At 39.4% G+C, this 26,003-nt stretch overlaps 5 protein-coding genes across 5 annotated transcripts; 2 read left to right on the top strand and 3 right to left on the bottom strand.

Annotated features, from left to right (window-relative positions):
• The first annotated feature begins 20 nt into the window (after positions 1 to 20).
• On the top strand, positions 21 to 8,608 carry LOC308122352 (uncharacterized protein). The gene is made up of 9 exons (XM_080484117.1): positions 21 to 433; positions 727 to 853; positions 1,473 to 1,675; positions 2,240 to 2,374; positions 6,195 to 6,527; positions 6,655 to 6,781; positions 7,053 to 7,267; positions 8,260 to 8,394; positions 8,490 to 8,608. Exons 1-9 carry the CDS (start codon positions 189 to 191, stop codon positions 8,554 to 8,556), a joined length of 1,587 nt encoding a protein of 528 aa, XP_080340243.1. The 5' UTR covers positions 21 to 188; the 3' UTR covers positions 8,557 to 8,608.
• Positions 8,609 to 9,096: 488 nt separating this feature from the next.
• On the bottom strand, positions 9,097 to 10,452 carry LOC308110378 (hemoglobin subunit alpha-2-like). Its single transcript, XM_080464631.1, has 3 exons — positions 10,116 to 10,452; positions 9,503 to 9,710; positions 9,097 to 9,315 (listed from the first exon to the last, which is right to left on the bottom strand). The coding sequence occupies exons 1-3, from the start codon at positions 10,208 to 10,210 to the stop codon at positions 9,187 to 9,189; spliced, it is 432 nt and encodes a 143-aa protein (XP_080320757.1). The 5' UTR covers positions 10,211 to 10,452; the 3' UTR covers positions 9,097 to 9,186.
• A 2,743-nt stretch (positions 10,453 to 13,195) lies between these two features.
• Positions 13,196 to 14,401, bottom strand: LOC308113059 (hemoglobin subunit alpha-2-like). The gene is made up of 3 exons (XM_080468971.1): positions 14,061 to 14,401; positions 13,502 to 13,709; positions 13,196 to 13,399 (listed from the first exon to the last, which is right to left on the bottom strand). Exons 1-3 carry the CDS (start codon positions 14,153 to 14,155, stop codon positions 13,271 to 13,273), a joined length of 432 nt encoding a protein of 143 aa, XP_080325097.1. The 5' UTR covers positions 14,156 to 14,401; the 3' UTR covers positions 13,196 to 13,270.
• Positions 14,402 to 16,261: 1,860 nt separating this feature from the next.
• LOC308122209 (uncharacterized protein) lies at positions 16,262 to 24,688 on the top strand. Its single transcript, XM_080483902.1, has 7 exons — positions 16,262 to 16,420; positions 16,559 to 16,781; positions 16,910 to 17,035; positions 19,853 to 19,970; positions 23,958 to 24,066; positions 24,149 to 24,371; positions 24,522 to 24,688. The coding sequence occupies exons 1-7, from the start codon at positions 16,329 to 16,331 to the stop codon at positions 24,648 to 24,650; spliced, it is 1,020 nt and encodes a 339-aa protein (XP_080340028.1). The 5' UTR covers positions 16,262 to 16,328; the 3' UTR covers positions 24,651 to 24,688.
• LOC308113166 (hemoglobin subunit beta-2-like) lies at positions 19,856 to 20,571 on the bottom strand. The gene is made up of 3 exons (XM_080469201.1): positions 20,446 to 20,571; positions 20,141 to 20,363; positions 19,856 to 19,990 (listed from the first exon to the last, which is right to left on the bottom strand). The coding sequence occupies exons 1-3, from the start codon at positions 20,535 to 20,537 to the stop codon at positions 19,862 to 19,864; spliced, it is 444 nt and encodes a 147-aa protein (XP_080325327.1). The 5' UTR covers positions 20,538 to 20,571; the 3' UTR covers positions 19,856 to 19,861.
• Positions 24,689 to 26,003: the final 1,315 nt, after the last annotated feature.

The raw sequence follows: 26,003 nt of genomic DNA, 5'->3' as shown, positions 1-26,003 counted from the left end.
GAGGGACCGGCCAGGACTGGAGGGGCACGGTAGATAAAGTATGTGGATGTGTGTGTACGGTTCTCATCACCTTTTTTAAAGAGCAGCTTGTAAGTACAAATGACCGTGGGCTAATCGGCGTGAGCTCTGCGGCACCAGCAGAGTCATCGATTATCACCAAAAGGAGGAAGACGAGTTTCAAAGGCAGCATGTCGGTGGCAGAAAACAAGACGGAGGTGTTCATAGGGACTGAGGTGGGAGATGAAGGTGAAAACAAGAAGTGCACATACGAGCGGTACGTGCAGCCCTGCCTGGCGGAGGTGTTGGGCACCGGCATCTTGGTCTTCGTGGGATGTGCGTCCGTCCTTGGGAACTCGGGGACAAGTGCCCTCCAGCCTGCACTGGCTCAGGGACTCACCGTGGCAGTGCTGATCACCATGTTTGCTCCAATCAGGTAAAAAACCTGATTTCAAATACAAACTTCGGAGATGATGTGTTTTTATTTCTGACTTTCTGAAAAGCTGTGGACTATTTCGGTTGCTTGCTGTGCATTTCCGTCTCGGAGAAGCTTCTTATTTTAACAGTATGACCGAAGACCTCATTGTTCTAAAAGAATGAAAAAGTAATACAAATCTGAGGATTCACTCCCAAGTTGTAACTCTTGTGTGGCTGACGGAAAGCTCTTGTTATCTTCTCTTTATTACTACGTTTTGGGAGCCAGAATGAAGTTCATCCTGTTTATTGCAGTGGGGGACACTTTAACCCCGTGGTGTCTCTGGGCTGGTACCTGTGTGGAGGAATGAAGCTGCTTTTGCTGCTGCCTTACGTGCTGGCTCAGCTGGCCGGAGCCATGATCGGTGCCGTTTTGACTAAGGTAAGCAAGACAAAATGGGTTTTGTTTTTGTTTTTTGCGTCAACACTGGTGAAATATTCAGGATTAAAGGAACTGTCATGGTTGGACAAAGTTTTAGCTTGCAAGAAATGGAGGTTACCTTATTAAATTAATGAAAACAAGGTTTTATCAATACTTTCCTGTGGGTCCTCGTGATCTGACATGCCAGGTTTCTCTCCTCATTTTAAATTGGTACACTGGACAAACATCCTGAGGAAATTTTGACAGTCATGTTCATCTGTTCACCTCCTCAAATGCATGTTTTTGGACTGGAGCATCTTTGAGTGGAAAAAAGGGAATTTTCTCATTCTGAAGCAGAAGAGCAAACCAAACCATCTGTCATTATTTTTAACTAAATGCTTGATGCAAAATCATGTCTGTCAAAATACTTGGGATATTTCTTTCACTTTTCAGCATTTGGATAGTAAATAGTTTTGTTTTTGATAAAAAAAGAAAAAAAAAAGAAAAGTGGTTTGAAATGTTTTCATCTTTTGATTAAAGATTTGTCTTTATTTTTTGTCGTCAAATATTAAAGTGTTTTTGTTTTCCTTTCGATCTTCATATTATTCATTTGAGCTAAATTCTCTACTTGTGCTCCCAGCTCATGTACCCCTCCGAGTTGTATACCAAATCCCTGGGAGGAGCCTTTGTCACAGGAGAGATCGGTACGGCCACGCTGGGAGAAACCATCTTCACCCTGATCCTCATCATGGTGGTGTGCTTGGGGGCCATCAACAAAGTAACCCAGACACCGTGGGGTCCAATCTGCGTTGGCCTCATTGTGACGGCAAACATATTAGCTGGGTGAGAGCCTCGATCCACAGATCCCAAATGTCACCAGCAGTGAGGTTGGTAGTCTTTTTATCAGAGGACAGCAGGATCCGACAACTATGGAGGATGTGAAAGTAAAGATTCATTTGGTAAAGCTGTCAAAATAAAATGAAAACTTGATCCTTGATCTTATACTGCTATTGAACCTTTGACACTTCAAGCAGTGTCATTACACTTTACATGATTAAGCCATCTTTACCCACGCACAAATAATGCGCAACTTTGAGAACAGTTTTGTTTATGAACAGTTTTGGTCTCGAAATCTGGGATTGTGATATAACCTGCTCTTCCAGCTGAGCTGTGATGGGGGGAAAAAAATACTTCACTAATATTATCCCTCAGAATGGGTTAAGCTTCAAATGACACTAGAATGATTTATATCACATGAGTCAACATCATTTGTAAAATGTATTCCTTTACATCTCCATATAGCTGTTTCGTATATAAATTGTCTCAATTGTTTATTTTCGTTTAGCGTTCTCTACTTGTTCCAGACTGTCAGAAGCACCATCTGTGTTGCGATCTGCTTTCTTCCAGCGCCACAGTGTCCGGAGCTTGTATGAACCCTGCCCGAGCCTTCGGCCCTGCAGTGACTGCTGACCACTGGGACAACCACTGGGTTTACTGGCTTGGACCCACCGCTGGTACACTGCTCTCTGTGGCCTTCATCAGGTACATATATATATATATATATATATATATATATATATATAGTTTTTTTTGCCATTTTCCTCCACCTGTCTAAAGTGTTGCTTTGCTTCTGTGTGTATCCTGTAGATTCTGGGTTAAAAACACAGTAATGAAGATGATCACAGTCATTCAGTTATTTTTATACCAGAGGTTACAGAAAATATTATGCTACTATACAGGATGATGATAATTTACAGATTACTTACTTCCTACTTCAGTGCAATGTTATTCAATCATTTATTTTATATGGTCAAAGTGCTTTCTCTGCTGTCCACAAAAAATGCCAACTGTGAAACAACACGTAAAAGATAAATAACAACATAAATTGGTGCAAATATATACAATAGTACAGTAAAGTAGGAGTAATCAGCATCAGTTTTTTTTGCCAAATGTCGCCAATGAACCTCAGACACATTAAAAGCTTCTTACACTAACTAGTCTTTTTTTTATTATTATCAAAATGTTCTTTTGGACTACAAAGGAAATCAAAGTATCTGAATAAAACTCAAGTAACATGTCAACGTTACAACCCAAGCAACAACCTGGACTTGAGCAGGGGATATGTGTAACTGGTTCAAAGCTCAGCATCAACAAGTTCAATAATATTTGTTCAACTGTAAATAAAATCACATGAAATTTACTGTTTTATACTTAGCTAAACCTTGTTATTCACAGTAACTTAATGTAACAGTAAAACCTATTTAGATGCAATCAAATCCAACGAATACTTTTTCTGAGACTCATACATGTAAACTACAAGAAAACTACTTAAATGTAGCATGTGTTTGAGGCGCTTTCAGTCAATAGTAATGGGATTATATGGAAGCTCAGTCTGTCTGGTTTCATTATCGTTATTATAAGAGCCAAAGGGGCACATCCATTTTGGCTGATAAGCCATGATGGAGGTGAGCACACACAACTCTGAAGGTGAGCACTGCAGCTCATCCCAAATGTGCAATACACCTGCTTATCCAGAGGACGAGACCATTTCAACATCACATTTTGCTCCGCAAGAAAGTCCACTTGTGGCTGCAGGAGTTGGCAGCAGTAAATAGCAGCAAAGTCCTGGTTGGGAGGAAGCTGTCGCCCCTGGGACTCACATCCGAGACGCTGCTGCTTGAATCCTGTCTAAAACTACCACAGGAGCGTACTGAACTCAGACAGAAGATGAGGGTTTGATGCTGTAATAATGTCTTGTTGATGAAAACATGTATTTTATCGATGCTGGTCATGTAAAAAATAACTAACAACCTCAGCTGAACAGATCGTGTTGTTTGATGCCCATAGTATGAAGGCTGTTTTATTTAGAGTAAAATATCAAATACTCTATTTGTTGTTCAGTTTGTTTTATCTTTTAAAAGAAATGAAGAAGTCCATTGTTTTTGGAGGGTAATATGTGTCCTTTGGCCCATATACTCTTTGGACCTGCGTACTAATGTGTTAGTGTATTTTAACCATCACTAAGTGATACCACTACTGATCTGCTGACTAACTGAATGTCTTGCTCCCATGCAGGTTTTTTCTGGGCGACCAGAAAACTCGAGTGATGCTGAAGTGAAAGTCTAATTTATCTAAGAAGAACAAGAAAAGAGCGGTGCTTTTCATATGGATGTTCCTTAAATAGACTGTAATGCTTTGATTTGTCTTCCCAGTGACCAGCCACATTTGGTGGCACATACTGAGTATCATGTTTATATGTTCCAACTTTTAATAAAGCGTTTTTATGATAAAACAGGAACATGCCGTTTCTTACAGATCACCCCACGTTGTGTTATCTGTATATAGTCTTTTGTTTTCACTGTCAGGTTCAAAGTCCTGGAAAGAGAGCAGCTATTTTATTAGTATTATTATATAAAATATGATACAAGGATAAGGCATTGTGCTGCATGATAAGAATCATAAACCGGTGCACTTTGGTCAGATAATTATTACATTTGTTCCTCAAATTATGATGTAAATTATTCAAACTGCGGCTGGTACAATTGGATATTTTTTAACGACACTGTCTGGAGGACTGAGTTAGTTCAGTGGTAGTGAAAAGTTTCTTGGGTGTTACGACAGGCTGGCTCTGAATCCCAGTGCTCAGCTACTTCAAAAAGGCCCCTAAAAGAGAAAGATCCATCTTTCTAGAGACTTGAATGGAACAGAGATGCGTTTCAGTTATCTCAAAAGATCAAACATCTAAAGAAGAATCATGTTGAAGCAGTTTTGTAAGCAGAGAGTGTTAAATTCCCCCTCAATCTTGTGCAAGTCCTATCAGCAGCTACTAAAAATACGTAGCTGATGTTTTGCCAGTTTTTGAATTCAGGGTTCAATAATTATACCGTGTAACATGGTGGATGTTTATTGGATTCTTGAACAAAGATAGGGAATCCTAATTGTGTACTCTAGTGAGAGATAAAGCACACTGTGTTTGTGACTTAGATGCAGATAAAATCACATTTATAATCAATTTTGAGTGCAAATTAGGAAGTAAAAGTGCCCGTATAATGATAATCACGTAATCCACCATTCCGCTTCACCCCAGAACAAACCAAAATGTAAAATATGTGAAGCAAAATGTAATATCTGTGAGTTCAATGGTAAACACACATTCCTCTTAACCAGGGATCTCAAAGATGTGGCCTGCAGTCCAAACATTGGCCCAGCAGAAGACCCGATCTGGCCAGAGAGATTGATTTTGTATAATCTAAAAGTCGCACAGACAGCAAAATGGTCATTTCCAAAAAATTCAACTGCTATTAATACGTTTAATTGATTCATACTTTCTCTGTAACACAAATAAGCAGACCTAACAACAGTGAAATTGAAAATCTTTATTTCTATAGCACTTTCCATACAAAGATTATGCACAATAAAGGCAAGTAGAAGTTTTGATAAAGTATGTTTTTGCAAAATGTTTCACAATTAGTATCAAAAGTGACTACAATCTCAGTATAAAGGCAATATAAATGATCATTTAAGGTGTAAAATTCACTGAGTGAAATGTAAAAAAAACCATGCTTCTCCTATAACTGTTGCACTTTGAATCCTTTTGCACGCATGTTTGTACGAATGTTGACAAAGCGTATTAATAAGTCCAAGGTTTATTTGCAATTTTTTCCAATTTGCTTGGTTCTTTCCTGGGCTGGATTGGAGCCCTTTGTCAGGCCGGTTTTGGCCCAGAGGCCTTATCAGAATCAGAATTGTCTATTCTTATTATGAATATGCTTACACACAATGAAATTGTTTGGAAGCAACTGCACTGGAGCCATTTAACTGGTGAGAAAATTAAAAGTGAAACCATAAAAGAAGTTAATCTAAAATTAAGTCAATAATAAAATAATCAATCCCAATGGCAGTTACTAAAATGGGACTATTATTAAAGAGAATAAATCTTCATGTGATAAACGCAAGTCTGATAAACAGGCAGGACAAAGACCATTAATATTAAAAGTCGAGAGTGAGCCAATACAGAGACACATCGACGCTGACTCATTGTATTCTATCTTATCTATATAGGCTGTTTGTTATTTCACGTTTCTCCATAAATCTAAAGTAAAGCAAACACTTGTTGATCCTTAAACTCCCACTGACTGGAATCAGCCACCAATATGGCATTCTGAACCTGATCTTCCCTCTTCCTAAAAGTATCTCTGAGCTTTGAGGACCTGGTTATGTGGCCTGACAGGGTGAGAGAGGAATCCAAGGACTTTGTGTGGGCGGGGTTTGTGTTGCTGTAATTCAGGGCAGAATGGCCTCTTCCCTTCATGTTTTATGGCCAGTGGTGATTGCAGGCGATAATGCCCAATGCCTTTTCAAGGCTGACGGAAGTGACAGAAGTGGGAGCTCCACAGTTAATCTGTCATGACAAGCAAGGCAACACAGTAGCAGCAAAGGGAGAAGGCAATATGGAAATGGAGGAGGCTGATTCTACTCCGATGAAGAAGGGAAAGAAGCTGCATGTGGCCAAACCTCACAACAGGTTTGAGAAGTTCTTCCAGCCCTGCCTGGCTGAAATTATTGGGACTACATTCTTTGTTTTCGTGGGCTCTGCGTCTGTAATTGAGAACGTCCCAGGAGCAGGACGGCTGCAGCCGGCTCTGGTGCACGGACTAGCCGTGGCAGTGATGGTGGGCATCATGGACAAAATCAGGTATGGGAACCACATTCAATAAATACTATTAAAGCTTCAGTCATTGCAATATGCGGAGTTTCAAACCATCTTCCTTAAAAGTTTGCTGCATTGGTTTTGTGAGTTGATTTTTAAAATTGTATTCCAGCGGCTCTCATTTCAACCCCCCCTTCACTATTGCGATCTACCTGTGTGGAGACCTGGAGCTGATGATGGTGGGACCGTATCTCGTCTGCCAGCTGATCGGAGGAGTGCTCGGAGCTGGCATGGCAAAGGTCAGTTATCCACTAAACAAAAAAATATTCAACTCATCCAGGAAGAAACCTCGGATTTAAAGTGACCTTACATGAGGCCAATCACCGTCTCATGCTGACAGAGGGATTGAAGAAATGTTACACAGTTTGTGTCTGTTTGTGTCTTTTGTTGTCACCTGGCATAGTAATGGTTATGTGCTTTGTGACAGGCTCCTTAGTGTCATGCAGCGTCGTTGTGCCAGGAGCCGCTATGCGGAAGGCAACAATGTTCACCTGAACACACCTTTCACAGATCATGACTCCTCCAGATCGGTACTACAATGCCACAGGAGCGGCGTATCATATCCTAAAGTCAGAGAGCCAACTCACTCAGGCTATCTTTGCAGAGGTGGCCTTGACCTGTCTGTTGACCATGGTGGTCTTGTTAGTGTCGCGCAACAATAAGACAAAAACCCCACTTGGTCCATTCCTGGCGGGCAGCACCGTCATCATCAACGGATTAATAGGGTGAGTTACCATGGAAATGTTAATTGTTTTTAGATTCATTAGATTTTCTTTTGAGCTTCTCTCTTGAATGGAGTGCAGAACAGCCACAGACATTTATATCAGTCAGATTCAAGTGAAGCGTTGGAGTGAAATGTAAAATGTAGTGAAAATAGGTTGATTCTCAAGGGATATTTAAAGATAACTCTTCAGTAAATTCAGCCAAGAACAAAACTAACTAACAAAATCGACAAACCTACCGATTGACCAAAGATCTGTCGGAACAAACTACCAGCCGGCTGGCCGACGAGCCAGCCAATCAACCAACAACCTATCGACCGTCCATTCAGCTGTTCGACTAACCAACCAACACATCAACAAACCAATAGGCCAAGTGACTATAAACTGATCGATTGACCAACCAAGAAATCAAATGGATGAAACGACCAACAAAGAAACCAAGCAATGAAAATAAAGATGGTATGAAATGTATTATTAGGCATTGTTATTCAAGAGGAAACACATATTGATAGTGAAGTATTGTGTAATTATCAATTCAAAGAATCCAATAAAATTCAACTGTATATAAGCAAAGAGAAAAGAAAATCACAAAAATGTTTTTAAAAAGATTTTAAATTTTAAATTAGTTACAGTAAATCAGACGTGATTAATTCCATAATAATTAATTTCAAAAATCTATAGGCACATAATCTATCCCATTTCCTTTGAAAGATCTGAATTCATCATAATATAATTTATTTCAGTTGTACAAATCAAAATTTTATAATGTGGATGTATTTTGATTGACGACGCCAACAACAACAACAACAACAACAACAACAACAACAACAACAACAACAACAACAACAACAACAACAACAACAACAACAACAACAACAACAACAACAACAACAACAACAACATTTGCTGCCATACTGAAAAGTCCGTTTGGTTTAAAGAAATGAAAAAAATGACTACAAAATGAACTTTCTTTTTTTTTTGTTTAACACTTGTAGCAGTAACATATCTGGACCATGTCTGAATCCTGTCCGGGCTTTTGGTCCGGCCGTGATGACAAACTACTGGACCTACCACTGGGTGTACTGGGTTGGACCTATTGGAGGGGGCCTCGTGGCTGCTGCTCTGCTCAGGTAAGGAAAGATTCAGACATTTCATTGGGATGAATCAGCAAAAACAGACACAGGCGCGAGCTCGTCCATCTCACCATGTCTCTTCTCTGTTTCAGGCTCATTCTCGGTGATAATAAGTTGCGGATCGTTATGAATTCCCAGGTTCCACGTGGACGTCATTAAGCCCGTAAACACGGTCTTTTCACATGCCTATGAAAAAATGTCACGGTACCACGTTATGTATTATGTTTTTATTTTGATCACTGCCATTATGTGTAATGGATGCAATGTAAAATAAAGAAAACGTATGTAAAACATAGATTATCGTCATGTGGTCCCTCCAAGTTAAAGGAGATTAAACAATTTTCCGAGCAAATTAAACAAGAGCAGGGCGGGAATTGAAGTATGTCCTTGATTTATCTTCACGATAAAAACTGATATCAATGTTACGCTATGTACATTACAGATCTTGTTTTGCATCCTCATGCGGCCTAAAGAAAACAATATAAACAACCTAATGTTAATGTTGCCAGGTAAAATTAAGAAATCTTATTTTCCTGGTTTAGAAATAAACTCATTAGGCTTTAGCCAACAAAAGCAAGATAAACTGATGTGATTAAAATTAGAGAACCATTAATTTAGCAATTTCAAATCAATTTAACTTCGCTCACTGTTTGGATCCGTCTCCACCGAGGCATCAAAAGAAACACACAATCAACTCAGTTGTAGGCGGAATGCAGTTTATTGTTCATTTATTCACCACGAGGTATATGTTTCCTGCGTGACAGACTATACATCCCGCAATGTGGGCCCTTAACGGTACTTCTCAGAGAGAGCCAGAGACAGGTTGCTCAGGAATTTATCCAAGGCAATGTGGGCCTCAGGGGTGAAGTCATTCGGGAGCAGATTGGCAATCACCACCATAATGCAGTGGGACAGGATCTGCGGAAAGATAACAGATATAATAGATTATAACAGATATAATGGTTTGCAGTGCACACATTTATTCTCACCTCGCTGGCAGAGGATAAACCGAGCTCAAACCGTGCGGAACACTCGCATAATATCATGTCCTTTAGACGGAGGATCCTGTCATTGTTTACAGTGATGACATTGAATAGAGCCTCACCTTGAAGTTGCTCGGGTCCACCCTCAGCTGGAAGGCGTGCAGCTCACTCAGCTCCAGCAGGCCGCCGGTGAGGTCGTCGATCTTGCTCACAGCCAGGGCGACTCCACCCATGACCGTCTTTCCGTGGGCCTTCACTGGGGCAGAGTTGGGCTTCAGATCCGGCCAGTGGGAGAAGTAGGTCTTGGTTTGTGGGTAGACAACGAGCATCCTGTGGAATCAGAAACTTAACCATCAATACGCGCTCCAGTGGCGCAAACGGGACTTTAGCCCTCAAAATATTAATCAGCAATTAAAAGAAAATTTCTTCTTCTTCTTCTATCATTATTATTATTATTATTATTAATAATAATAATAATAATTATTATTAATTATTATTATTAATAATAATAATAATTATAATACTAATAACAATATTAATATTATTACTATTATTATTACTAGTGGTTTTTGATGACGATCATTTTGAATATATTACATTATTATTATTATTATTATTATTATTATTATTATTATTATTATTATTATTATTAGTAGTAGTAGTAGTAGTAGTAGTAGTAGTAGTATTATTAATCAGATCAAACAAAAAATTATTCAGTTGATGAGTGATACATACCTGCCCAGAGCATCAGCACCAATAGCATCAGCTGATTTGGCAATTTTGCCCCAGAGTGCCTTGACGGCAGCCTTGTCTTTGTCAGTCAAACTCATGTTGTCTTCTAGATTGTGCTTCGCTTCACGTCCTATTTAAATGCCCCGGGGCGCCGTGGTCACACCCACTGGAGAGGTACCAAGCCGCATCTACTGACGCAGATGTTGCCCCCCCCCCCCCCCCCCCCCCCTTCTCCTGATAGAAACGTTAGTGGATTAGCGCCAGCTCAAGAGGTGCTATCAGCTGGTCACATCGGATGTTGGTTGGAGCAAAAACACTCGTTTATGTAATTGACGCATGTGAGCGCGTTTTGCTGCATCGGTTCGTTAACAGAGGTGAAGAAGAGGGCAGGCTGAGGTGAAGGGAGGGGGCATCTCAGGTCACAGGGGTCAGGGCGGGTGTCCCCCGGTGAACCATCTGTGACCCGCTGAGCGTATTGAATTCATTGACTCATGATCGAGTTGGTTGGACACTATAGGACTGAATACCTGAACTTCATATTCCTCTCTGAGCTCAGTGGCTTGTGCGTAAAAACACATTTTAAGGTCAGAGAGAAATACCCACATTCAAATCCACTGGGGTACTAACAAAATGTTCAGGGTTTCAGATCCCCTCTATCATCCTTATCCACGGTTCCAAGTCTCCAGTGCAAATAATTTAATGTTCTTTTCTAATGTTCTTTACCTTACAGAGTTGTGCATCATCGATGTCTTCATTTGCACAATTTGCCTATTTTTATATAATGAGTTTAAATGTTTCCAGGTTTCTCCACATTTTTTTAAGGAAACGGTCTAAACACGAGGTTCAAAAATAATTTTATGATGCGATTTTGCAATATTCACATGTTTTTTAAGGTCATGATGAAAATGCTGACCCCTTTTTAAAAAGTCGGAACAAAAGGTCACTTAAGGACATTGTTGACGGCAGAGTCAGAGGAATAAGTAGAAATAGACTCAGTTTGTCAGATAAAAAATTTTTTTATCAAAAGATTTGTCATATCATAAATAAATATTTTCATAAAATAAATATTTAAAAAAAGTAAGTAAATAAAACAAGTTCCGTGTCAGATATATCTCATGTTGTTCATTATTGATTGAAATTCTTTAATTCTATTTTTTTGGCGTCATTAATAAATGTGTGTCTTTTGGTGGGGAGGAAATAGTGCTGACAGCCTTTATCATATAAATTCTTAATCAAACCATATGGAGAAGTTGGCCCGGGCGGAGGGGGCACTCCTGCAGATAACGCTAGTGTGGCTTCAGAGATAAGTCTGATGGCACCCAGCACTCTCATGCTGCTTGGCAAGCTTTAAAAAAAATAATAAAGGGTGTATTTATGTTTAAGGTGGATGAATATCCAAGTTAAAAACATTTTTAAAAGATGTCATAAACAGCTCATATGACAAATACGTTTTCCAAAACTCCTTGTTGACAAATGCAATTACACAAAAAGATTAGAAATTTAAAATAAGAATATAGCGGTTAAAAAAATAAATAAATGCAACACTCATTAAACACAAAGTGCTTCAACAACACATGAAAATGATTAACATTTGCAATACACTCGCCATCAGGCTGAATATTTTCCTTATAAAAGTTGCCACCAGAAGGAGGTGTGTTACAAATCAGGTATATTTGAGGATGTTCTGATCAGGCAGGTAGAGAGAGAGCTGTCTGTCTGGGGTCCTCAATAATCAGCTGCAGGCTGCTGAGAATAACTGAGCTTTTGTTAGACTACAAACAATGAGAGGTGTCTGATAGTGTGTGAGTGAGTGTGTGCAGAGTAACACAACGCTACTCTTGTGAGGGTGTGTGTCTCGATCTGTTAGGAGGTGCAGTGGTGGTTCCAGAGTTTGCTGGGGCCCCGGGCAAAAACCCTCAAAGGGCCCTTCTGACAAGCATTAAACATGTTTATGAATAACCTGAAACCAACGTAAAAAAAAAAGGCCAGAACCTGAAATATATTTAAAAAAAATTTTTTTAATAATAAATAACTTGAAAATTGTGTCAATATTAAAAGGAGCGTTTAAAAGGTTTCAATGAGGAGAATGTAATTACAATGAAAAATACAAATATGTAAAAAAAAAAAAATTCTTATAAATATCTTCAAATAACAAATATGAACATTGTACTGATATGCTTGGTATGGTCACTGCTTCTCTGGAAGCAAATGAAAATGTAATCCAGTTGCTTTTAATGGTATCAAGAAAAGTCATAGTGGTAATGGGCCTTTGATTCATATTTTATTTTTGTTGTTCTATTACATCGCATAACAATGACCTCTGCACAAGTGTTGAGCATTATTTCTCTGGACTATTAATGCCACAAGCTTCTTCACTATGTGGACCGGTCTGTTGCAGCATTGTTTCTGTACTAGAAATGTTTTTTTTTTGTATTTTTTACTCTGTACTGTTTGTACATTTGTGTTGTAAAAACAAACAAAAAATGAAATAAGCAGAATTTACAAAACAACCTCTCACCCCACTCTTAAAGAGTACACCTCCTTCTCAGCAGTACACCGATCCTATTCACGCTTAGAATACCTTTAGGTGAGTAACTCAATGATTGACACCTCAGACATACAGATTCACCCAATCACTATCAGCCATCATGCACCTGTCACTCCAACAGTCACTCATAAAACAATCACCCAATCATATAATAGAGAATTAACACATCAGTGTTCAAGGATCCAGAGTTGATCACAACATTGTTCCAGTCCTATCACTTTCAAATTTCACAATACCTGTTCCACCCTCTAAATGGGAAGAAGATATAAACATCAACACGGACCGAAGTGTTTGGTCACAATGTGCAGCTCATTCAAAAAAAGGCCCTTGATGAAAGTGAACCATTAGGCAAGTTGACTGCATTTCATCACCTTAATATGAAAGCGATATATCAGTTCCAGATTTAACTTCCATCACTCTTAAGTGCTTCCTGAAATTGAATGCCCCCCCAAACTCTCTGGATCCACACCCGCTCAAAGTTCTACTATCAGACGGAAGGTACCGAGGCATGAAAAGAAAAACACAGTCAACTCAGTTGTGGACTTCATGCAGTTTATTGTTGATTTTCTCCACAGGTGCATATTTCCTGTGTGACAGACTGCGTTGGCTTTTAACGGTACTTCTCAGAGAGACCCAGAGACAGTTTGCACAGGAACTTGTCCAAGGAAACGTGGGCCTCTGGAGTGAAGTCATTCGGGAAGGTATTGGCAATCACCACCATAATGCAGTGGGACAGGATCTGTGGACGGAGAGCAAACAAGTTTACAACAGATATGTTTTCATGGTTTTAGACGGAGGATCCTGTCATTGTTTACAGTGATGACATTGAATAGAGCCTCACCTTGAAGTTGCTCGGGTCCACCCTCAGCTGGAAGGCGTGCAGCTCACTCAGCTCCAGCAGGCCGCCGATGATGTCGTCGATCTTGCTCACAGCCAGGGCGACTCCACCCATGACCGTCTTTCCGTGGGCCTTCACTGGGGCAGAGTTGGGCTTCAGATCCGGCCAGTGGGAGAAGTAGGTCTTGGTTTGTGGGTAGACAACGAGCATCCTGTGGAATCAGAAACTTAACCATCAATACGCGCTCCAGTGGCGCAAATGGTGAAAAAATGTTGCACTTATAAGACAGTAACCTGCAGAAAGAGGCTGAGGTTGTGATTTCACACTGCACCTGGAGGACATTTCTAATGGACTGAAGAGGGGCTTTAGCCCTCAGAATATTAATCTGCAACTGTTTTTACTCTCGAAACCAAAGAAATTTAACTTAACTTTATAATAATAATAATAATAATAATAATAATAATAATAATAATAATAATAATAATAATAATAATAATAATAATAATAATATATTATTATTATTACCAAACAAAAAATTATTCAGTTGATGAGTGATACATACCTGCCCAGAGCATCAGCACCAATAGCATCAGCTGATTTGGCAATTTTGCCCCAGAGTGCCTTGACGGCAGCCTTGTCTTTGTCAGTCAAACTCATGTTGTCTTCTAGATTGTGCTTCGCTTCACGTCCTATTTAAATGCCCCGGGGCGTCGTGGTCACACCCACTGGAGAGGTACCAAGCCGCATCTACTGACGCAGATGTTGCCCCCCCCCCCCCCCCCCCCCCCCCCCTTCTCCTGATAGAAACGTTAGTGGATTAGCGCCAGCTCAAGAGGTGCTATCAGCTGGTCACATCGGATGTTGGTTGGAGCAAAAACACTCGTTTATGTAATTGATGCATGTGAGCGCGTTTTGCTGCATCGGTTCGTTAACAGAGGTGAAGAAGAGGGCAGGCTGAGGTGAAGGGAGGGGGCATCTCAGGTCACAGGGGTCAGGGCGGGTGTCCCCCGGTGAACCATCTGTGACCCGCTGAGCGTATTGAATTCATTGACTCATGATCGAGTTGGTTGGACACTATAGGACTGAATACCTGAACTTCATATTCCTCTCTGAGCTCAGTGGCTTGTGCGTAAAAACACATTTTAAGGTCAGAGAGAAATACCCACATTCAAATCCACTGGGGTACTAACAAAATGTTCAGGGTTTCAGATCCCCTCTATCATCCTTATCCACGGTTCCAAGTCTCCAGTGCAAATAATTTAAAGTTCTTTTCCAACTTTACGGATGTATGCATAATCGATGTCTTCACTCGCACAATTTGCATATTTTTTAATCAATCATGTTTTTTTAACAATTCCCCACATTCTTTAAAAGTAAAAACACAGACCTTAAAAATATTTTCATGACGCGATTTCACGTATACGCGTTTTTTAAGGTCATGACATTGCGGACCCCTTTTTAAAAAGTCGGAACAAAAGGTCACTTAAGGACATTGTCGACGACAGAGTCAGAGGAATAAGTAGAAATAGATTCGGTTTTCTAACTAACTAACTAACTAACTAACTAACTAACTAACTAACTAACTAACTAACTATTATTAAATAAATAATAAATAATAAATAAATAAATAAATAAATAAATAAATAAATAAATAAATAAATAAATAAATAAATAAATAAAAAAATAAAAAAATTGTCATGCAGAATAAACTATAATAATTCCCGTGTTAGTTGTTTTAGGAGAGACATTTTGATCAGTGATTAAAATTCTTTAATAATCTTTTTTGGGGGGCTCGTAAATAAACGTGTTCCTTATCGTTGGGAGGAAATAGTGCTGACAGCCTTTATCATATAAATTCTTAATCAAACCATATGGACAAGTTTGCCCGGGCGGAGGGGGCACTCCTGCAGATAACGCCAGTGTGGCTTCAGAGATAAGTCTGATGGTACCCAGCACTCTCATGCTGCTTGGCAAGCTTTAAAAAAATTATATAGGGTGTATTTATGTTTAATGAGGAATAAATGGCACCGAGAATTGTTGTATGTATAGTTTATATATATATTGATTTTTTTAATAGATATAATAAACAGCCCATTTTGCAAATACGTTATGCAAAAAAAAGATTTAAAACAAATGCAATTAATAAAAAGATAAGTGCAACACTCCAAAAACACAATGTGCGTCCATAAACACATCAAATCTACTAATCTCCGCAATATGCTCAACCTCATTACACATAATTTCCTTGTCGGTTTCTCAAACTGTTAAAACATTGCAATATCCAAAATACGCAATATCTAATTGTGAATTTTACTCAAACTGTGACCCTTTGAATGGGCAGTTTAACCTTTATAATCAATTATTTATATGGCCTGTTATCAGTAATTTTTGAAGCTAAAACAAACCAAACCTGAAATGGAAATATTACACTGCAGGTTATTCTGATTAAAAGTTGTGAATGTGTGAGTGTACATTGTTAGCAGAATACAATTTATTTTACAGTTCTGACTCCTTCCTAGAGCTTGAAATTGGATGAACAAGATGGTGGAGATGTTTCTAAAATCCCGTGCTTTAAATGAGTTGGTTCTTTATGGCATGGCTGGAAATCTGTAAAACTATTAACTTAATATAAGTAATATCAAAAACTTTCCAGAAGCTTCTGGAGAACTCTTCGGTTTATCTGAGAGTCTTCATCTCCAGCCTATCACAGCCTCCCTCTCCTTTAGGGCGGGGGTTGGAGGACGCGTTTAAAAAGACTGTGGTGGAGCTGATGCACTATTCAGATTTTCTTTTCCAGCCTGAACAGAAAGAAAAATAATCGAAAGCCAACATGGTTGAGTGGACTGACAAGGAGCGCAGCATCATCACTGGCATCTTTTCCAACTTGGACTATGAAGATGTCGGTGCCAAGGCTCTGTCCAGGTACAGGAAGGGTTCTCTTCTTCTGCAGGACGCTTCATCCAGCTTTTCTTTCTTTCTTTCTTTCTTTCTTTCTTTCTTTCTTTCTTTCTTTCTTTCTTTTTATTTGGCTCACCTCTCTGTTTTCTTCGCCCTCTATAGGTGCCTGATCGTCTACCCCTGGACTCAGAGGTATTTCTCCTCCTTCGGAAACCTCTACAACGCCGAAGCCATCAAGACCAACCCCAACATCGCAGCCCACGGAGTGAAGATCCTCCACGGTCTGGACCGCGCCGTGAAGAACATGGACAACATCAAGGCCACCTACGCTGATCTGAGCGTGCTGCACTCCGAGAAGCTGCACGTGGACCCCGACAACTTCAAGGTGAAGCTTCATCTCCTTGCACTTTTTTCATTAGAGTTTATAAGCATGACGCGAGCCGAAATTCGACCCTTTTTGCAATGCGCTGATCGAACACGCATGTAACGTCTTAATTGTTTCTGTTCCTCCAGCTGCTGTCCGACTGTCTGACCATCGTCATTGCAGCCAAGATGGGCAGCTCCTTCAGCGCAGAGACCCAGGCCACCTTCCAGAAGTTCCTGGCTGTGGTGGTGGCTGCTCTGGGAAAGCAGTACCACTAAACCCCTAATCTGGACACCACGGGGAGATCTGAAGTCTGTAGACACAACTGCAGACTTCAGATCTGACCTGTCTCCTCAAAAGAAATAAAAGCTCACCAAAGCAAACTTGATCCACGCATTTATTATTTACGCACGTTTCACAGACGTTAAACTACACAAAAAAGTGTGAAAGGGAATTAAATTGAGAAATGTCAAGTATTTTAATACGCACGGGGATTCGTAGGTGGAAATTGTGAACATAAATTAATATAACGAGCGAAGCCATTCTATTTTTTATTTTGACTTTCACTTCAATGTTTCAACTTTTTTTTAACCACATCGTGTGATTTAACTTAATGATCCTGTCTACAAATATATACTTTATTGTTAATAGAAACGGGCCCATTGAGGCTTCAATATACTTTCCCATCAATTTTTTTCTTCACTTTTCATAATTGACTTTTAGTCTCTGTTATTATGTTACTATTAATATGCACCTTCTTAATAAAATGCAATACAACACGATTCATTACAATACACTTCATTGCCCCATGTGGAGATGAAAAAGAAAAAAAGAATCGAAGATAATGCAGATTAACGGTCTTTACCGTTCAAACATCTTAAATGATCCTACTGCAGGTTTACATTTTCAGTAGCCGCAGGAATTTTTCTTTGTCTGGTAGTTATGTGATTATATTTGAAAGTGTTACTATTAATCCCCCCTAAAAAGAGACTTTACAGCATTTACAATTCCAATGCAGTTAAAACAAGGCCGGAGTGGGACCTGGAGTTTCATACCTCAGCCCACTTCAGATCACCACCTATTAAAATGATGTAATTAGAATCTTGCATGTGAAGTCTATAGCGCTGTTCTGTAAAGCCTTGTAATTCAGTGTATATTTCAAATAAGTGTTAACGGATATCCTGTGATCAGTCCGACCTGCTTGGTGCTGCCGGATCTGGTTTCCGAGGAGCCAAAAGGCAAAGTTCCCCAGTAATGTTATATCCCACAACGCCACAGAATTCATTGACTTGATAATTTAACTGAACTGTGGTTTGAAGGCAAAGTCAAACATCTTACCCGTTCCATCGTCATTTGTTGTTTCTAACCGTGAGGCTGGTTTAAATGAAAAAGTTGCCAATCTTAGCACATTTTGTTGCAGAAGAAGAAGAAGAAGAAGAAGAAGAAGAAGAAGAAGAAGAAGAAGAAGAAGAAGAAGAAGAAGAAGAAGAAGAAGCAGAAGAAGAAGAAGAAGAAGAAGAAGAAGAAGAAGAAGAAGAAGAAGAAGAAACAGTCAGAAAAACAAAATAAAATAAAAGTGAACACCGGCCCAGAGGCCCAAACATCAGACCGGCCCATCGGGAATTGTCCCGGTCCTCCCACTCCGGGCCTGAGATAAAATAGTCGATGAAACTCCTTTAAAAAAAACAACAACATAAAACAATCTTATTTCATCCAACCTGGATGACAAACGTTCAGTAATTTATTTGACTGACACTCACGGTGCGTGTATCTGATTGCGTTGTGCGCAGTTTCTTTGCGTTTTTACGCATGGATGATTGTGGAAGTATTAGTGCATGAATCCTGTTCAGATTTCACTTATTAGAAGGTTGGAGAGCGTGAAGTTATATTTTATGTCATAAGTTCTGACTTGTCTACCAGAGATAATAGAATTTAAAACATTTCAACATTAAGCGGAACAGTTAAAAGTTATGTTTACATGTGTAAATATTCGATGCGAAATGTTTATATAATGTCTGCTTTAGTGTATTTCTCATACGTTTGATTTGGGGATTAAAAACAAAACTCAGGAATTTTAATTATTGTCTTTATTTTGCTAATTCTAATAAGATCTAAAAGTATCACCCAAAGTTAAATTCATACAGAATTATCTGATGAAGTCACGAATTGCAGACATTTATTAAAATTCCTGAGTTTTGTTTTTAATCCCCAAATCAAACGTATGCGTTATTCAAAAGCACAATACAGTCCTTATAGCGCCCCCTGCTGGATGTAATGAGAAGTTGCATCGCCCCCAATATTGTGTCGAGGGAGATGAATGTAAAAGTGGAAGCTGAATGTGGCAAAACATCCCTATTGTGTCGTTGGTATTAAATATTAAATTGCGTTTTTATATTAATCAGGACAAGCACATTTAATCCCGGGTTCATCCTCACTTTGGCTATTCTGAACAGCTGAATATCACATATGAAATTGGAGAGAAAGGCTGAAATTGTTTTGCCACATGTACAACACTTTCACCAAGATGAGCACAATTCTTCCAGACATCAAATAAAATAAATATACAATCTTTATTTCATAGTTTGGTCTTCTTGACTTATCAGGGTTGGATTGTTGTTAAAGATCCTAAAAAAATGTTGGTGTTTATTTTGTATAATATTGAGGTTTGTGGATTTCAGTCAAGTGTCCTCTGACTTTATGTTGCATTGAGGTTCATTTTTAAAAATTAGAATGCATCTTTGGGAGGTTCTTATCTGTTTTCCAGCTGCAGTACCAGATAGTCCGAACACAAGTAACCTCCCACAGAAAGAGGACTTCAAAAGTATGGCCCACTTCACCATCAGCTGACTCCATGTTGTATTTAGATAAGATAAGAACAACAACAGGGGGAATAGTTACTGTAACTTGACTGTATACACAGTAAACAATGCCAAGTCTTGCCTGCCAATTTCTAACTGAGGTTTGAACTCTGCCTGTGCCTTCCCAGACCCAGTTTGTACAAGTTGGACACTTTAGAAGATGCTTTCGAGGACCTTTATTTCTCCACCAGACAATGCGGGTCAACAGACATCAGATTTTGTTCCACGGCCCAGGTTGGGGGTTTAGTGGTACTGCATTCCCAGAGCAGACACAACCACAGCCAGGAACTTCTGGAAGGCGGCCTGGATATCTGCGGTGAAGTCCTGGCCCATCTTGGCGGCAATGACGATGGTCAGACAGTCGGACAGCAGCTGGAGGAACAGAAACAAGACATTACATGTCATTCTTGACAATGTGCACAAAGTTCCCATTGGGGATCAGGGCTGTCATTTTGCCCAAAACCTTTGATTGGCAATGACCACGTGTCTTCATTTGAATCGAAAGAGAAGTTGGCTTCATACCTTGAAGTTGTCGGGGTCCACGTGCAGCTTCTCGGAGTGCAGCACGCTCAGCTCAGCGTACACCTCCTTGATGTTGTCCATGTTCTTCACGGCGCGGTCCAGACCGTGGAGGATCTTCACTCCGTGGGCTGCAATGGCCGGGTTTGTCTTGATGGCATTGGCGTTGTAGAGGTTTCCGAAAGCACCGAAGTACCTCTGAGTCCATGGGTAGACGACCAGGCACCTTGGAGGAAAGAGAGACGCATGAATACACAGAGGAAGACGTCAGGATGCTCATGCAGGTGAGCCTGAGGTGTGATCAGTACCTGCACAGAGACTTGGCTCCGATATCTTCATAGTCCAAGTTGGAAAAGATGTCAGCGATGATGCTGCGCTCCTGGTCAGTCCAGTCAACCATGTTGGCTCTTGATTTTTCTGCTCAGGCTTGAAAGAAAAGACTGAATAGAGTCGAGTCTGGACCCCAACTCTATTTAAACATTGCTGAGGCCACCCACGCCCTGACAGAAAGGCTATTGTGATAGGCTGAAGATGAAGCTATTGAGATAACATTCTGTCTTCTCTAGAAGTTTCTGGAATGTTCTATTGTTTGTTTTAGTCAATGTAGGTAAATCACAGGAATAAGCCAATATATATTTAATCAAATGGTATAATGTGTTAAAATAATACTAATACTAATACTACTAATACTACTAATACTACTCATAATACTAATACTAATACTACTACTACTACTACTACTACTACTACTACTACTACTACTACTACTACTAATAATAATAATAGGTAGTGGAGCATTAATGGTATGAAAAACTGTGTTTGAACAAACAGTGTACTGTTAATATGGATGAAAAATATATTACAAAACATGACATAGTGCTCAATGGCATGGAGGACAGTTTTTCTTTACATAAATCCAGTGAGAAGTGAATTAGAAAAGTATGAAATATGTTGGACTATAAAGCTTTTTAATATGTGTAAATGCACATGAGGTTGTATTACACTGCTGACATTTTCTGAGGTAGCTTCTCTGCCGTGTAGTGTTTTAATGAATGACCTATAACGGATTGAATTAATAATCTTTTCATGCACATACTAAATCAGGACACTGTCATTTTGCAATCCTCATAAATTATTGAAGATATTTAATAAAGATGATGTACAGATCTCAAATCAATGACAGAGAAAATTACCCCCCAAAATATCACCTGCTTCATGTGTGAAAAAAATATAATAAAATGCTTCCTTTTTCAGGTTTTTGTGTCTTAATTTGAAATGTTGGAGCAAAGTCACATTGGCCCGGTGACCATTAAGATTTTCAGCCTCTCCTGCAACTGTTATCTATGAAGCCACACTAATGTTATCTGTGCAGAACAAGCGTTGTTGTTACCTTTGTGTGGTTAGATATCGTCTAAGAAAAAAAACCTCCTCTATTTAAATCAACCTAAAGATATGAAGATTCTCGAGCTTTTCAAAATCTTTTAAAATGTGCGAACAAACAGCAAGGGAATATCAAAAGGTTCAAGAATAGATTAATGAGGGATACGGTCTATCTAAGTGTTACACTTAATATAGTTAAGAGTATTACATGTAAATAGTCACCAGAATTGCAATTGGTCACATTTGTCAATTTATTTCATTTTATTTAATTCTATTTTATTTAATTCTATTTTTTAATTAAAAAAAAAATATTATTATATTTTTTATCTTATTGGAAAGTCGGCTGTAACAAGATGCAATTAACATCAAAATATCACGTCCATCAACTTGTACTAAAATACCTAAAGGCAACTATTAATGCTGAATCCTTTGTTGAAAGTTACCATACATTGTGTAGCATGACTTTGCTATAGTCGCCTATTGTTCAGTGAATTTTATGCGCTCAAGGTTAGAAACACGCTGCTGCTGGTGCTGCTGCTGGTGCTGCTGCTGGTGCTGCTGCTGGTGCTGGTGCTGCTGCTGCTGGTGCTGGTGCAGATAACAACAATGTGGTTTTGTAGATAACAATTACAGTAGGAGACACTCAGCAGTTTTTGGCAAATGAAAAAACAATTGTCTTCTGAATGAAATCAGATGAGCTTCATGTGTGTATGTATACATATATATATATGAAGCTCATCGGATTTCATTCTGACGATATATATATAATTAAGGGAATTAATCTTTGAATTATCAGAATGAACTTTTGAATATATTGAATGAACTTTGAATCCTTACTGACGTCCACAAGACACTGTCGCTGTCATTTTAAGCAACGAGGACATGATAAACAGCAGCAAATGCTTGCAAAAATCCAGATACCCCACTGAGCAATAATTTCTGAAAAAGAAGTTCGTTTCTTATTAATCGTGGCAGACCTCCAGCAGACCAGCCTGTATGTAAATGTTAGGGCAGTTCTCCACCAGGCATGCAGAGGTGACGTCATGGGCGACCTGAAGCCTTCATTTACACTTTGAACCTATTTTCCGACAAAACCCGTTTATTGTGTATGAATGAATGAATTAAACTTTATTTCGAACATACAAATATTAATATATATATATAAAAAGAAAGAAAGAAAGGAAAAGAGAAACATTTACATTTAAATTGGTAAAACGAACCCCCCCCATCCAAAAAAAAAAACAACCCCCCCCCCCCACACACACACACACAAAACTACTAACTCCTACCCCTCAAACACTCAGTGATAAAAGTCCCTCATGTATGTTTATCGCCATGCGTAATGGCACAGGCTGTAATAACAGTGAATTTATTTTACACTATTTATTCATATATTTGTAGTTGAGAGAAATCATTTATCTCTTATATATAATTAAACTATGTAGCTACAATGATTACTTCAGCAGCAAAACACATTTTTAATCGCATGGTAATTATGTCCGTCAGGTATAAATGGGATTTGTCTGTCTGCAGTATGTTGTGCGAAATGTGTCCAAGGGTGACAACGTGTCGCTGTCTCGTCGATCATCAAATACGTTCAATACGAAATACTCGAGGCTGCATTGTGCAATGAATGTGGGTGATTCTTACTGTATCCAAACAATATATCCAGAGTTTCTGTTGCACAGAAAAATTCGCAATTCAGGAGAAGCGCCGCGTCACAGCGCAGTGTCTTTACGCAGGGCGATTCATTGTATTTTACCTTCTTAAGTCACCTAGAAATGATACTAAGCTGCAACTGACAGCTTACGATATATATAGTGACATACACACACACACACACACACACACACACACACACACACACACACACACACACACACACACACACACACACACACACACACACACACACACAAAACTCAAGATTTCATACATCATGCATGATGTATGAAATCTTGAGTTTTATATTTCTTAGAATTATTTACGATTACTCATGAGTAATTGACAAATATTTTTTACAATCGCTTGAATCAGGCTGAAACTGCAAAGCAACTCCGTTTACGAATAAACTGTTCTGCTTCAAACGTTTGCTTGATGAAGACTCATTCACACAATAACTATTTTTTAATCCTCCAAGAGCACAATACTACTTATTGTTTTTTCTCCTGCAAACTCCAACAACTAGCTTCATGTAACTGATTTTTCTAGTTTGAGCAACAAAAAATCTGAAAACTATTTGTTTAAATCTTCTAAAGTATTAAACAAACAGTAGAACATTCCAGAAACTTCTAGAGAAGACAGAATGTTATCTCAATAGCTTCATCTTCAGCCTATCACAATAGCCTTTCTGTCAGGGCGTGGGTGGCCTCAGCAATGTTTAAATAGAGTCGGGGTCCAGACTCGACTCTATTCAGTCTTTTCTTTCAAGCCTGAGCAGAAAAATCAAGAGCCAACATGGTTGACTGGACTGACCAGGAGCGCAGCATCATCGCTGACATCTTTTCCAACTTGGACTATGAAGATATCGGAGCCAAGTCTCTGTGCAGGTACTGATCACACCTCAGGCTCACCTGCATGAGCATCCTGACGTCTTCCTCTGTGTATTCATGCGTCTCTCTTTCCTCCAAGGTGCCTGGTCGTCTACCCATGGACTCAGAGGTACTTCGGTGCCTTCGGAAACCTCTACAACGCCGAAGCCATCAAGACAAACCCGGCCATTGCAGCCCACGGAGTGAAGATCCTCCACGGTCTGGACCGCGCCGTGAAGAACATGGACAACATCAAGGAGGTGTACGCTGAGCTGAGCGTGCTGCACTCCGAGAAGCTGCACGTGGACCCCGACAACTTCAAGGTATGAAGCCAACTTCTCTTTCGAGTCAAATGAAGACACGTGATCATTGCCAATCAAAGGTTTTGGGCAAAATGACAGCCCTGATCCCCAATGGGAACTTTGTGCACATTGTCAAGAATGACATGTAATGTCTTGTTTCTGTTCCTCCAGCTGCTGTCCGACTGTCTGACCATCGTCATTGCCGCCAAGATGGGCCAGGACTTCACCGCAGATATCCAGGCCGCCTTCCAGAAGTTCCTGGCTGTGGTTGTGTCTGCTCTGGGAATGCAGTACCACTAAACCCCCAATCTGGGCACCAGAGGGAGATCTGAAGTCTGAAGACCTGAGAAGAAACATTTCTCATTCTGATTTCTTTATTAAAGCTCCACTGATGCAAAGTTCACATTCTGTTCTGTATATTCAATCACACACAAACACTTGTTAAATGGGTTTATTTGATGAACATGTCAAACTTTTTGTTCGTACCAATGTTCGAAATGTACAAAGTAAAATGTAAAAAGTTCTTCAAAGTGCAGGTACTGTGAACATATCAAAATACAATGTCCCGACAGCTCAATGGAAGAACAAAAACAGGAATGTCTGTTTAATTCCGAGCAGGGTTGGTGGTTCAGGGGGGCCTCCAGCCCTGCCCTCAGACAGATCAGTATGTACCTTTAAATGTACTTTGTACTCAGTGAATTAGTTAAACAAGATATTAAGCACGTCTTTAGGTTTTATATATATTAGCCAAACTAAGAACACTCTGGCCCCTAAACATCAGAATCCCCAGTACAAATAACAACATTAGAGATTCTGACATAATTAAGTTCTATATATTTAGCTGCTGTTTACTGGAGGGGTACATTTATGGTGAAAAGACATTAGTTTATGAAATATTCGATTGTGATGTGTTCAGACTAAGCACACTTAAAGGTAGAAACTAACTGGACAAAGTACATATTTCTTTTGTATGATCAAGACTTACACAAAGCCTTTATCAAGTGTTCATGCAATAAATTGAAGCACAAAGTGCCTTAAACCTGTCTGGATGAACTTGAACAGAAGTTATCAGGAACTGCTGCTCAACAGCGGATAAGAACAAGAACCTCCCAGAAGACGCAGTTTGAAAACTGGAGCGCAAAGTCATTTTCAGCTGAAGCGGAACCCAGACTGGTGTAACTGCCTGTTGAATCCTGCAGGTGGCAGTATTTAGCTGCCCATTGGTCTCACTGGCTCCTGATGATCCGGTGTGTGAACCTCAGTAGATTTTTATATTATTACAATAACTGTGAGTTACTCTTATAGGAAGTGAGATCTCAGGATTTAATATCCATCTAGTACATTTTTACTCAATTCTCAAAGGACTTGAAATGATTCAAAGTATCTCCATCTTTCTTTTACAATACTTTAATCAACTTAGGGTCACTTAAGTGATTGAGAAAAATACCAGCAGCTGATATAAAATACATATGTAGTACTTTATCCTCCAATTTTAAAAGCCCTTGAAGAGCTTTGCAAAATTAGTCACATTCAGCCATTCACATACACTCACACTCCAATGGAGTCACTGAGTCCATCCAGTATTTTGGGGTTCAGTGTCTTGCTCAAAGACACCTTGACATATGGACAGATTGAGAGATGACCCGCTCGACC

The sequence above is a fragment of the Lipophrys pholis genome, assembly GCF_963383615.2.
Source record: "Lipophrys pholis genome assembly, chromosome: 1".
Classification (NCBI taxonomy): domain Eukaryota; kingdom Metazoa; phylum Chordata; class Actinopteri; order Blenniiformes; family Blenniidae; genus Lipophrys; species Lipophrys pholis.
This window is presented reverse-complemented; position numbering and strand designations above follow the sequence as displayed.